At 47.1% G+C, this 14,915-nt stretch overlaps 1 protein-coding gene across 1 annotated transcript in view; it reads right to left on the reverse strand.

Annotated features, from left to right (window-relative positions):
- Nucleotides 1-283: 283 nt before the first annotated feature.
- LOC134539273 (acetylcholinesterase-like) overlaps nucleotides 284-14,915 on the reverse strand; it is a 35,098-nt gene continuing 20,466 nt past the window's right edge. The window contains exons 4-7 of the mRNA XM_063381095.1: nucleotides 12,834-13,177; nucleotides 10,166-10,471; nucleotides 7,745-8,088; nucleotides 284-714 (exon numbers count right to left, since the gene is read on the reverse strand). Of these exons, the coding sequence (XP_063237165.1) occupies nucleotides 369-714; nucleotides 7,745-8,088; nucleotides 10,166-10,471; nucleotides 12,834-13,177 (1,340 nt within the window). The 3' untranslated portion in view covers nucleotides 284-368. The remainder of the gene's footprint in view (nucleotides 715-7,744; nucleotides 8,089-10,165; nucleotides 10,472-12,833; nucleotides 13,178-14,915) is intronic.

Raw genomic sequence — 14,915 nt, forward strand, 5'->3', positions numbered from 1 at the left:
AATTGTTCACGGAAAAGGGATAAGACGTTTTCACCTCAAATACAATACGATTAATGGACATCGCGTTCGATACTGTTGTAGGTGAGAGAGGAATTTTTTCTAAATTTTTGGGGGAAAAAAACAAACAGATAAGGCAACGTCTCATCGCATCCACAAGCAGTCGCCATGCACCGTGACACCAGGCAGAGCTCCGTCGAAGACGTGGAGACACTGCAAAGCGAGCACTGTAGCATCAACAGCTGCGAGACCACGGTGTCGAAGGAACGACGAGACAACTGGGAGAGAGTCATCACCGTCTGTGCTGAAGCGGCCTGGTTGAAGCATGGTGCCAGAGGTAGCAGCAGCAGGCAGCCAGGTGGTGCCGGCAGCTACTGCAGCACCATCTCGTGCAGCAGCGCGGCGCCTGGGGGCCTCGCGCGGTGGAACAGGTAGTAGCAGATGAGCAGCAGGGCCGTGGCCAGCACCAGGCTGAGCACCAGCAGCGGCAAGGAGGTGGTGCTGCCGCAGGGTGGTGCCGGCGTGGTGCCCGGGTGCTGCCGGGCCCTGTGCGCGTGCCTGAGCAGGCGCGGCACCACGGCGCCCCAGAAGTCCAGGTCCCGGGACAGGAACTCGCTGGACTTGACGGAGTCGTTGGGCGCCGCCAGCACGTACATCTGCCTGCCCTCGTCCAGGAACTGCGGCCACCAGTCGCCGCCCGGCACCGGGTTGGGGTTCCTGAACATACCACCACATTCCTGACTGTCCGCTCTCCGTGGACCACATTCCTGACTGTCCGCTCACCGTGGACCACATTCCTGACTGTCTGCTCACCGTGGACCACATTCCTGACTGTCCGCTCACCGTGGACCACATTCCTGACTGTCCGCTCACCGTGGACCACATTCCTGACTGTCTGCTCACCGTGGACCACATTCCTGACTGTCCGCTCACCGTGGACCACATTCCTGACTGTCCGCTCACCGTGGACTACATTCCTGACTGTCCGCTCACCGTGAACCACATTCCTGACTGACCGCTCACCGTGGACCCCATTCCTGACTGTCCGCTCACCGTGAACCACATTCCTGACTGTCTGCTCACCATGGACCACATTACTGACTGTCCGCTCACCGTGGACCACATTCCTGACTGTCTGCTCACCGTGGACCACATTTATGACTGTCTGCTCACCGTGGACCACATTCCTGACTGTCCGCTCACCCTGGACCACATTCCTGACTGTCCGCTCACCGTGGACCACATTCCTGACTGTCCGCTCACCGTGGACCACATTCCTGACTGTCTGCTCACCGTGGACCACATTCCTGACTGTCTGCTCACCGTGGACCACATTCCTGACTGTCCGCTCACCGTGGACCACATTCCTGACTGTCCGCTCACCGTGGACCACATTCCTGACTGTCTGCTCACCGTGGACCACATTCCTGACTGTCCGCTCACCGTGGACCACATTCCTGACTGTCTGCTCACCGTGGACCACATTTATGACTGTCCGCTCACCGTGGACCACATTCCTGACTGTCCGCTCACCGTGGACCACATTCCTGACTGTCTGCTCACCGTGGACCACATTTATGACTGTCTGCTCACCGCGGACTACATTCCTGACTGTCCGCTCACCGTGGACCACATTCCTGACTGTCCGCTCACCATGGACCACATTCCTGACTGTCTGCTCACCGTGGACCACATTCCTGACTGTCTGCTCACCGTGGACCACATTCCTGACTGTCCGCTCACCATGGACCACATTCCTGACTGTCTGCTCACCGTGGACAGCATTCCTGACTGTCTGCTCACCATGGACCACATTCCTGACTGTCCGCTCACCGTGGACCACATTCCTGACTGTCCGCTCACCGTGGACAACATTCCTGACTGTCCGCTCACCGTGGACCACATTCCTGACTGTCTGCTCACCGTGGACCACATTTATGACTGTCTGCTCACCGTGGACCACATTCCTGACTGTCCGCTCACCGTGGACCACATTCCTGACTGTCCGCTCACCGTGGACCACATTCCTGACTGTCCGCTCACCGTGGACCACATTCCTGACTGTCTGCTCACCGTGAACCACATTCCTGACTGTCTGCTCACCATGGACCACATTCCTGACTGTCCGCTCACCGTGGACCACATTCCTGACTGTCTGCTCACCGTGGACCACATTTATGACTGTCTACTCACCGTGGACCACATTCCTGACTGTCCGCTCACCGTGGACCACATTCCTGACTGTCCGCTCACCGTGGACCACATTCCTGACTGTCCGCTCACCGTGGACCACATTCCTGACTGTCTGCTCACCGTGGACCACATTCATGACTGTCCGCTCACCGTGGACCACATTCCTGACTGTCCGCTCACCGTGGACCACATTCCTGACTGTCTGCTCACCGTGGACCACATTCCTGACTGTCCGCTCACCGCGGACCACATTCCTGACTGTCTGCTCACCGTGGACCACATTTATGACTGTCCGCTCACCGTGGACCACATTCCTGACTGTCCGCTCACCGTGGACCACATTCCTGACTGTCTGCTCCCCGTGGACCACATTTATGACTGTCTGCTCACCGTGGACCACATTCCTGACTGTCCGCTCACCGTGGACCACATTCCTGACTGTCCGCTCACCATGGACCACATTCCTGACTGTCTGCTCACCGTGGACAGCATTCCTGACTGTCTGCTCACCGTGGACCACATTCCTGACTGTCCGCTCACCATGGACCACATTCCTGACTGTCCGCTCACCATGGACCACATTCCTGACTGTCCGCTCACCATGGACCACATTCCTGACTGTCTGCTCACCGTGGACCACATTCCTGACTGTCCGCTCACCGTGGACCACATTCCTGACTGTCCGCTCACCATGGACCACATTCCTGACTGTCTGCTCACCATGGACCACATATCTGACTGTCTGCTCACCATGGACCACATCCTTGTCTGTACAGGCGGTTCACGGACGATAGTTTAACGTGCCAACGTCATAACAAAACATTAAGGAAATGTTTGCATATTTTATGAATAAAGTTGAATCATTTTTATTTCAATAATAAAAGAATGAACACATTTAAATTATACTGGTAATCAGATATTTTAAATGCAAGAATAATTAACCTTTATTGCCGAAATTGTTGTTTCTATAAGCAATGGAAACCACATTAACTTTTCACTTCACTTTATAAACAGTCGAGTGGAAGAGAGATAGATGCGGTGCAATCGTACAATGAGCGTAATGGGACACAGCGTAACGGAACAATTTGCGTAACGGGACACTTTTTCGTGCGTGCAGCCGGCGTTCATCGATTTATTAGACGTTGTCACGTCAAAAGGGGTTGTCTGTAAAGTCGGTTTACGGAAAATAATTTTACGCGATAAACGTCATAAGAAAACATCGATGAAAAATTTGCATACTTTTTTAATTTTCAAATTTTATTTACAGTTTTTTGCAAATTTTAATTAAAAATAATTTGTTTAAATTTTAATCACGAAAAATTAGTTAAAAAAGCCCGCCTTAACCTGTTTTGATATTATAGAAGATTTTCTCGTACGGTGGTTTGGCCGGTTCTTGCACGCTCCGCTCAGGCGGAACGTGACAATTTTTCTTGCGTGCAGCTGGCATTCATCGATTTGTAAGACGTTATCACGTCAAAAAACTTTGCAATCAAACCGAATTAATATCTCAATATGGTCTTACTATAACATAATTATATTTATATATTACTTTACATTACTATAATCATTATTTTATATTAAAATATAATTAATAAACACGACATTAAAATAAAATATTATTAAATAAAATAATAATAACATAAAAATGGTCTATCATCTATGTACTAAAAAGTACGGCTCATAATAAATTTTGAACTATTGCTTTATAGCCTTGTTACCAGTTACCTGTTGAACTTTTTCCCATGGTTGGCAATCGGAATTTTAATTACGTTTAGAGGAGTTACAGTTTATTTATATGAAAACTTGTTCATAATTATATTTAAACTTTATAGCTAAACGCCAGTTTTTAAAATTAATTACAAGTCATCTACACGTGAACTGTTTCTTCGACTGTTTATAAAGTGAAGTGAAAAGTTAATGTGGTTTTCATTGCTTATTACAACAACAATTTCGGCAATAAAGGTTAATAATTCTTGCATTTAAAAAATCTGATTACTAGTATAATTTCAAGTACTTATTTTTTATTATTAAAATAAAAATATTCAATTTTATTCATAAAGTATGCAATCATTTCATCAATGTTTTGTTATGACGTTGTCACGTTAAACTATCGTCCGTAAACCGACTTTACAGACAACCAATTTTTTAAAGTAAATTTTTCTATTAAAATTTAACACAAAGACTGGCCTTACAACCTGACCACTGCCTTAAAAATTTCCGGCATCTGTAACCAATTGAGCTTGGTTTTGTCTTCTTTCTGTCTTCTTTCTGACGTAGACCCTTTATAAAAGACAACTCAATTTTTGTTATTTACGGACTGGACAATGCAACTGGACATACAAGTGTTGCCAATTATAGAGTGAGCTGCTGATAGCAGCTTGTTAGTGCTGAAGATAATGTATTGTTGTATTCCAAGTTGGTTTTTTTTTATATTTCTATTCAGGTTTCTGCCCATAATACGGTTTTGCCTTTGAAACCTGTTTTTTATATAAAATAAAAGGGTTAATCTTTGTTTAGTTATTTTTTAAAATATCGTTTTTAAATTTCTGTTTTAAAATATCTAAGTTGTTTTATTTAATTGTTAGTTTGTTTTAGTTTTATGATTAAAAGTTATTTATCATAGCCTATTTAATTATTTATTGTTGTTTGAAATTCTATTGTATCGCTGGGAATTTGCGCGGGAGTGCGGAATCAGTTTCCTCGTGTGGAGATTTTACGTGGCAGTTGGCAATAGGAAGTGTCAGTTGGCTGCCCTGTAATAAAGACGTTGGCCGGTGTGTGTCGCGAAGTGACGAGACATTCGAGGCGAGACCTCCTTGTAGCGCCTCGCGCGCGGGAGTCAAATGGGCCCGCGACTGTTGGAGTGTACAGGCCTTGCCCGGGCTCAGTGCAGAACTTTCCACGAGACTTTGAATCTCACACGTAGAGCCTCGAGCACGATTGTTAGGCTCTCGGGGACAGGCCAGACGTATTTCTTTAAAAATGCACGAGGCACGAAGATATTAAAATGCCTTGTTTGGGATTATCTACGAGTGTTTCTGCTGCAGCGACGAGAGAAATTGTGAGTACAGCTGATCTGATTGTAGATGGTGTTGGTCTGGATACATTAGAATGTTTTTCTACGTGACTTTGTGGTGGGCCATAATCTCCGTTACCGTTTTGCATGCACCTCAGTGGGTGAACATAAAATGGGCTTGGAAGATTTTTCTAAAGTTTATATTTCAAGAAGTAAACTAGTGACTTAAACATTAAAAATTCGCGCACTCCGCCAGCACTTTGTATCAGACTTTGGTAGATGAATTTTTTTCTTCAGTTGTTTTAAATTGGTTTATTGTTTTTAATAGTAATTTCTGTTAATTATATCTTTGAACATAAACTTTTAGTAATAATTGCAGTGTTTTTATAAGATGTTTATACAATTATTGTTACGTAATTTAATATTTTTGATAAAAAACTATTTTTAGATAAATTTTTAAATATATTTTAATCATAACTTTTTGCGTTTTTTCTAGCAACCAATGTTTGTGGGTTACAATTAAATATTTTGGACTCTATATTTTAATTCGTGTTTGTATGAAAACCAAGCCTTTTCGTAAAATATTGCGTCAAATAAAAAAGAGCTATTGTGATTAATAAAATTGTTTTTTATTCTATAAAATGGCCACTTCAACACCGTAATGTATTTGCTCTGCCTTTTAAGGATGTGTTTTTTTCATCATTTTTCTTAACACTCGAGCTGGGTTCATTCGCGTACTTTTGGTATCATGTTGGAGTTTGTTTTAAAATCTATTTCAATAAAACCAGTCGGGTGTTGAGTTTGTGTTATCTACCAGGTGCAGAGGGTAGATACCACATATTATATTAACTATATAATTTCAGGGTTCTCAGTGTGTTTCACTTCTTGGAGTAGTTTCAACTGGACAAGGGAATTGAAACGTGATTGACCATAAGTTTGATTTACCTAACACTGCCTGAGTCAATCGCCAATCCAACTATAAGTATATCCGGGATCAATACAAAAACAACGAAAAATAATTTAATTAATATAATCATAGAATATTCCCTTAACATCTAGACAATTACCCTACTTTAATATTGAAATTAAAACATGCATATAAATATAACGCAATATTGTCTGGATATGTATGCGATATTCGGATCTTGCTTGGAGCATAAAACATACATACTAAATATAAAGAGAACAAGAAATATAGTGGTTTCAAAGACCCGCAAGATGTAATTGGTAGTGCTGTGAAATACCAAGCAACAATAATTTGATTATTTATTGCTGTAACAGGAAAAGCTTTTCTTGTTTAAATAACTAATTGTGATCCAACCATTGTGTTTCTGTTGGGTTTGTGGTAATGACTATTTCAGGGCGCGGCCTAACTGGAAACGTCATAACTGACATGAAGTGCTCGGAAATCTACTTGTAGTTGAATAAATACTTTAAAAGTTGGTGGTGGATTTACAGAATTTAAAAATATAATGAGTATTTTCAGGTCAGTATTCCGTTGCAAGCGATTCAAACAAGACAGGTGGAGGTTAGATTAGTTTAGAGGGTTATTTTAAAGCAAAAAAAAAATTGGTTGTCTGTAAAGTCGGTTTACGGACGATAGTTTAACGTTTACGTTATAACAAAACATTGATGAAATGATTGCATACTTTAATGAATAAAATTGAATTATTTTTATTTTAATAATAAAAGAATAAATACTTGAAATTGTACTAGTAATCAGATTTTTAAAATGCAAGAATAATTAACCTTTATTGCCGAAATTGTTGTTGTAAGTATTAAGCAATGAAAACCACAGATTAAAATTCGTCGAGAATATTTTACGTGTTTGTCTTCCAGTGCTCAAAATGATATGCAATAGTGGCCCCGGGCACGAAAATTTATTTATAATTCATTAATAATAACGCCCATCACGATAAACAAAGGAAAATATGTATTAACGAGTGCCTGGTTGCCGCGGAAGCGGGTAGATAGCGCGATTCGTTCGGTTCGCGTCCGTCACCGTAGATGGAAGCACCGTAGGGGAATAATATTATTTCGTTTTTATAATACGATTTTATAACAAATACGCATCCAAAATGCACCAAACCTATTTATAATGTGTTACAATATTTTTTAAAAACATTGTGCAAAAGATCCCGGGTGTAATTTGAATTATTATGTGTAACTGTAAAACACCATTGTTCGTACAAAAACGTATTTGAAAATTAAACATTACTTTTAAATGATAGTACCTATTGTGCTGAAAATCGGTGGACGATCGTTAAATTACATATTATTAATAATTTCAAACGACGAAAACATGATTGAAAAGTCAAATCGATGGTTGTTCCAATCGAGTGGAAGAGAGATGCGGCGCAAGCGTACAATGAGCGTAACGGGACACATCCGTAGTGGGACAATGTGCGTTACGGGACACTTTTTCGTGCGTGCAGCCGGCGTTCATTGATTTATTAGACGTTGTCACATCAAACAAATGGCTGTTCTGGTCCTCCCTGCCCCGTAGAGCACACGAGGGAAGGAAGGACAGTGACGTACCCGGTCTTGGCGAAGTTGGTCCAGGCGGCGATGACGCGCTCCTGCAGCCGCAGCTCGTCGGGCGGCGAGGCGCCCGGGTCCAGCAGGCCGAACACGAACAACACCTCGTCGCCATGCGCGGCGCCCATGAAGGGCGGGTGGTGCGAGGCGCTGGGCCGGTGCGCGAACTCGTAGCGCCACACGGCGGAGCCCGAGCGCGCCAGCCAGCGGGCCAGCTGCTCGGAGCGCACCCGGGTGTAGAGCGCGCCGCACAGCCGCAGGTAGTGGTCCCGGTAGCTGCCGCTGTCCGGGGGCCAGGGCCGGTACTCGTGCTGCGTGGCCTCCAGCACCGAGGGATCCTTCACCTGGGGGCAGCACGTGTCACGTGGCAGCCAGCGCGACCAACACTTGCACACGGTACCTCACACTCTCTCATTCAACGGAGTTCATCTCGTTGCAATAGACATAAAAACACATCAGAACTTAATATACTGATATATATATATAGCTGGTAACAAACCTAAAGCATTTTATCTACACTGAACATCCCTAACTACAGCAAAATACACAGTTACTTGTAACACACATTCAAATATTTAACCCTCACTCTAAATGTATCTTAAAATATGGGCATATAACACTTATCAACTACACTCTTAGTCGTCTCAACTACATGACTACACATAACTAATGCAGAGAGGAGCCTTATTTATAACTTAAAAACATCCAATACATACGTACTATCACAAGGGCATACACCCATGTTACGTTTACTCATATAAAAAGTTAAGATATCTAGATGTTTCATAATGTAGATGGATCTACACATGCTTAAGACTTTAGCCGAAGCCGATTAAGAAATCAGTGCTGGAAGCACATCTCTGTGTAGAAAGTTCAAGTGATGTCATCTGTGTGGTAAATGGTAGCTGCTGTTCAGATTGTTCCGACCTTACGGCCGGCATTCTCAAGTTCCCCTCCCACATATGCGTCCTAATAGGGTAGGGTGGGAGTAACATTCCAGTTCGTTAGATTAATTCCAGAGCAATAAATTTAAACAGAACTGCTAGGGATCACTCCATGTTGTTTGATTGGGAGGGTATTAGAGCTTCGGCTGTAACGTGTGTACCTGCGTACACTTGCAAAGTATTGTACCCCTGACTTTTCACGGCATACCACCTGCAACACAGCGAGCTGGGCAGGCTTCCCCCGAATAGACGAGACTATTCTTCTTCCAGATCGTCTGGGAAACCTGTAAGTATAAAAGGGCATGCGCCCAGACTATCGATGAGCAGAACAACTGGGACATCCAGCCAGCAGGCTGCTACGCTGCTCCGACACCGCTCGCCGGCCTACACCGTCAATCGCCGCGGAGTTGCTGCCGCCCGAGGACCGACAAGACAACGACTGGGTGAGACCTCTCCGAGTTGTAACCCAGGAAATAGAGAGTTCAAGTGGAAGCGTCGCTGGAGTAAGCATAAAATCTTTCAGAACGAACATTAGCTAAAAACGACGGTTCAGCCACAAGGGCAAAGAGGGCGGGCATTAGCAAACTCCATGAGGGCCGAGCGAGTGGAAGTATTAACACAATCTCGACACTATCAGGACACTATCGCGACCAGATCGCTATACAGTTTGGACTCTAATTCTACCGCCGGTAACGGAGAATCGTAGCCCCAAGAGACAGTGAACAAGATAGCGAACTTATGCGTTACTACGGGAATGCGGAGAGAGCTTCACATGGTACCGGGGGAAGAGTAACGAAAACCTACCCATAAACATTGACAGCGTTACACGACTAGTTGCGTGTATATATTTGTAACCTCTGGTGTTAACTATCTGTATTTACATTACGTGTAACCTTGAGTAATATTAAGATTAGGTATGTTCCTTGTAACTTTGTAAAACTTTGTAAATAGTATAGCCTTAGTAGTTGAAATTGACGGCGTTTTGATCGTTAGCTGTGACGAGCGGACGGCTCGCCACAATTAAGGGTATTGTTTTGTTTTGTTTTAATTGTTCAGGAATCGAGCACGTAGTGTTAATTCGTACGTTTTGTGTTCTAGTGGGAACTTACCACAGCAGTTCGTCGCCACGAGAACCCGACTTGTTTAAGTGTTATGTCAGTTTGAGAATCAATGCAATTCCTTTTGGTGTTATTAAGTTTGTCAATAAATTGTTATTGGATCGAATTTAACTTAGCAACTAATTTCATAACCACCCGCAAACGTCCCTTTTTCCTCCTTGTTAGGGTTTTCCTATGCCCTTAGTAAAACCCGCGACACGGCAATGACCAGCGGCTAGGGCCACCAACCCAGCATAGTCACCGCCTCAGCCTCGTGCCTCACTCAGCTGACCAGAGAGTTGGCTGTGTCCTTAGCCCTGGGACTTTATCAGCACTACTGGCGCCTACCCCGATCTGTTGAGCGCGAACTGCATGCTGACCTTGAGGTAGTCGTAGACGTGCTCCTGCACGAGGCGCGCGAACTCCCGCCGCGTCACGTTGTCGGCGAGGATGGGCTGCGCGAACTCGGTCTCCAGGAAGAAGTGCTGCAGCAGGCAGAGGGAGCCCTCGCCGCTCGTCTCGCCCAGCAGCACCTGCACGAAGCGGTGGTAGGAGCGGCGGCGCGCCGAGACCAGGGGGTCGGCGGGCACCAGGTCGCCGTCCACGTGTGGGCGCCACAGCCTGGGCACCTTCCAGGACAGCTCGTCTAGTCGCTCGGCTGGCAGCTCCCGCAGGCAGCGCATCACCTGCACCAGCCCAGCACTCGCTCGCTCCTGCCTTCCTCGGCGTCCGTGATGCCCCACCGGGCCATCACAGGCCCTTTCTTGATGCACCACCGGTCCAGCAAACCCACTCTCACTTTGGTCCAGTACAGTCACTCACAACATCCTTGATGCCCCATCACTAAATTACAATCATTCGCACTTTCCTTGATGCCCCACCGATCCATCAAACTCGCTCTCACTTTGGTCCAATAGTCACTCACATCATCCTTGATGCCCCATCAGTACATTACAATCACTCGCACTTTTCTTGATGGCCCACCGATCCATCAAACTCGCTCTCACTTTGGTCCAATAGTCACTCACAACATCCTTGATGCCCCACCAGTACATTACAATCACTCGCACTTTTCTTGATGGCCCACCGATCCATCAAACTCGCTCTCACTTTGGTCCAATAGTCACTCACAACATCCTTGATGCCCCATCAGTACATTACAATAACTCGCACTTTCCTTGATGCCCCACCGGTCCATCAAACTCGCTCTCACTTAGGTCCAATACAGTCACTCACAACATTCTCGATGCCCCATCAGTACATTACAATCACTCGCACTTTTCTTGATGCCCCACCGATCCATCAAACTCGCTCTCACTTTGTTCCAATAGTCACTCACAACATCCTTGATGCCCCATCAGTACATTACAATAACTCGCACTTTCCTTGATGCCCCACCGGTCCATCAAACTCCCTCTCACTTTGGTCCAATACAGTCACTCACAACATCCTTGATGCCCCACCAGTACATTACAATCACTCACATTTTCCTTGATGCTCCACCGGATCATCAAACTCGCTCTGAACTTCATTGAGGCATCACTGGTCCAATACAGTCACTCACGACATCCTTGATGCCTTACCAGCACATAAAATCACTCCTACACCCACTCTCACTCACACCTTCCTTGATTCATCAAGAGCCCATCATACCCTTTTCCACTTCCCTTGATGCTCCGCCAGCCCTTTAAGGGTTCACATGTGACCAACAATCACAATGCTACAACTAGTTGAATATATGAAGGAATCTGGACATTTTATTCTTTGGGCTTTATGACATACCCGCGGTCTTAGCTCGCGCTATTGCGGGGTATTTATGATATCTTACCATTGAAAGAAAAGTGTGAGAATTATTTAATACATTTTTACTAAAGAAATAAGTACGATCAATTGTTAGGTGGTTAAAAGATTTATTGCATCACCAAACTGTTTAAGAATGATATTTTTTAACTGGTTATGTGCAGTCTTTTTTTAATTTTTAGTAGAGATTATCTTATTTTAAAACTTCTGGTTTAGATTTTTCGAGAATGAAATCACAGTTAGCTCATTTTCATTTTATGAGGAAGACAATTCAAATAAAAAATTGTTAAATACATCTGAACCAGACTTGAAAAGCAGGTCTCCTCCGCTGTCCGACTAGCGGCCCGCCAACTGCCTGCTCAAGTCAGTGGACAGAGCTTCACAGGAAGTCAATCTCAACCACGCAGCAGTCCAGGCCTACTCAGCCCCACTCTTCGCCATGACGAGGGATCCGACAGATGGAATCACGGGCAGTGCCAGTCACTGATCACCTGCCTTCGTTGCCCGCCCCGTACCGCGTGCAGGTGGTGTGTGGCGCTTGTACGCTCTGGTCCAACTACTGATTCACTTTAACTTCTTCGCACTCTCACTGCTGCTCAGTTCGGAGACTCGTAGACGGTAGTAAAAGGAGTTGGGTTTGAACGGAATACAGAACAGAGCTAGAGCAAATAGGAGATACCCCGCGACAGGTGAAGTAGAGAAGTACCTGCTCGTGGTAATAGGAACGTGCAGGTGTCTGGTGAAGTAGAGCAGTACCTGCTCGTGGTGGTAGGTACGTGCAGGTATTTGGTGAAGTAGAGCAGTACCTGCTCGTGGTGGTAGGTACGTGCAGGTGTCTGGTGAAGTAGAGAAGTACCTTCTCGTGGTACAGGCACGGGTGAAGTGGAGGAGTGCAGTACCTGCTCGTGGTACAGGTACAGGTGTCTGGTGAAGTAGGTACATGCAGGTGTCTGGTGAAGTGAAGGAGTGCAGTACCTGCTCGTAGTACAGGTGCCGGTGGAGTGGAGGAGTGCAGTACCTGCTCGTGGTACAGGTACAGGTGAAGTGAAGGAGTGCAGTACCTGCTCTTGGTACAGTTGCAGGGGTCTGGTGAAGTAGAGGAGTGCAGTACCTGCTCGTGGTACAGGTACAGGTGAAGTGGAGGAGTGCAGTACCTGCTCGTGGTACAGGTACAGGTGAAGTGGAGGAGTGCAGTACCTGCTCGTGGTACAGTTGCAGGTGGAGTGGAGGAGTGGAGGAGTGCAGTACCTGCTCGTGGGGGCCCGTGCAGGCGGCGAGCCTCGCCAGCGCCGCGGTCCTGTTGCCGGGGTCCGGGTCCAGCACGTAGCCCGAGGAGGCGACCCCGCTCTGCAGCACGACGCGGGCCACGAGGGGCCTGGGAGCTCCCGCGGCGCGCTGCAGCAGGCGGGGACTGGTGAGCAGCAGCGAGGCCAGCATGGCGCCCGTGAAGCGCCCGAACAGCGTCACGCGCTCCGGGTCTCCGCCCAGCGCCGCGGCGTTGAGACGCACCCAGCGGAGCGCCTGCACGACGTCCATCAGCCCCAGGTTGCCCGGCGCCGAGCTGTTGCGCGTGCTCAGGAACCCGAACACTCCTGCCACACGCAGCGTGCTCGCTTTACACCCTCTCGCACTCGCTTTACACCCTCTCCCACTCGCTTTACACCCTCTCCTACTCGCTATACACCCCCTCGCACTCGTTTTACACCCTATCGCACTCGCTTTACACCCTCTCGCACTCGATTTACACCCTCTCGCACTCGCTAGCACACTCTCGCACTCGCTTTACACCCTCTCACACTCGCTTTACACCCTCTCGCACTCACTATACACCTTCTCGCACTTGCTTTACAGCCTCTCGCACTCGCTTTACACCCTCTCGCACTCGCTTTATTCCCTCTCGCACTCGCTTTACACCCTCTCGCACTCGCTTTACACCCTCTCGCACTCGCTTTACAGCCTCTCGCACTCGCTTTACACCCTCTCGCACTCGCTAGCACACTCTCGCACTCGCTTTACACCCTCTCACACTCGCTTTACACCCTCTCGCACTCACTTTACACCCTCTCGCACTTGCTTTACAGCCTCTCGCACTCGCTTTACACCCTCTCGCACTCGCTTTACATCCTCTCGCACTCGCTTTACATCCTCTCGCACTCGCTTTACACCCTCTCGCACTCGCTTTACATCCTCTCGCACTCGCTTGAACTCTCTTGCACTCTCTTTACACACTCTCTTTACACACTCGCTTTACACACTCGCTTTACACCCTCTCGCACTCGTTTTACACCCTCTCGCACTCGCTAGCACTCGCTTGAACACTCTTGCACTCTCTTTACAAACTCGCTTTACACACTCGCTTTACACCCTCTCGCACTCGCTTAACACCCTCTCGCACTCGTTTTACAAAATCTTGCACTCGCTTTACACCCTCTCACACTCGCTTTACACCCTCTCGCACTCGTTTTACACCCTCTCGCACTCGTTTTACATCCTCTCGCACTCGCTTTACACCCTCTCGCACTCGCTTTACGCCCTCTCGCACTCGCTTTACACCCTCTCGCACTCGCTTTACACCCTCTCGCACTCGCTTTACACCCTCTCACACTCGCTTTACACCCTCTCGCACTCGCTAGCACACACTCGCACTCGCTTTACACCCTCTCACACTCGCTTTACACCCTCTCGCACTCGCTTTACACCCTCTCACACTCGCTTTACACCCTCTCGCACTCACTTTACACCCTTTCGCACTCACTTTACACCCTCTAGCACTCGCTTTAAACCCTCTCGCATTCGCTTTACACCCTCTCGCGCTCGCTTTACACAGTCTCGCACTCGCTAGCACTCGCTTGAACTCTCTTGCACTCTCTTGCACTCTCTTTACACACTCGCTTTACACACTCGCTTTACACCCTCTCGCACTCGCTTTACACCCTCTCGCACTTGCTAGCACTCTCTCGCACTCGCTTTACACCATCTATCACTCGCTTTACACCCTCTCGCACTCGTTTTACATCCTCTCGCACTCGCTTTACACCCTCTCGCACTCGCTTTACACCCTCTCGCACTCGCTTTACACCCTCTCGCACTCGCTTTACACCCTCTCGCACTCGCTTTACACCCTCTCACACTCGCTTTACACCCTCTCGCACTCGCTAGCACACTCTCGCACTCGCTTTACACCCTCTCACACTCGCTTTACACCCTCTCGCACTCGCTTTACACCCTCTCACACTCGCTTTACACCCTCTCGCACTCACTTTACACCCTTTCGCACTCACTTTACACCCTCTAGCACTCGCTTTAAACCCTCTCGCACTCGCTTTACAC

This window comes from Bacillus rossius, chromosome 15 (assembly GCF_032445375.1).
Source record: "Bacillus rossius redtenbacheri isolate Brsri chromosome 15, Brsri_v3, whole genome shotgun sequence".
Taxonomy (NCBI): domain Eukaryota; kingdom Metazoa; phylum Arthropoda; class Insecta; order Phasmatodea; family Bacillidae; genus Bacillus; species Bacillus rossius.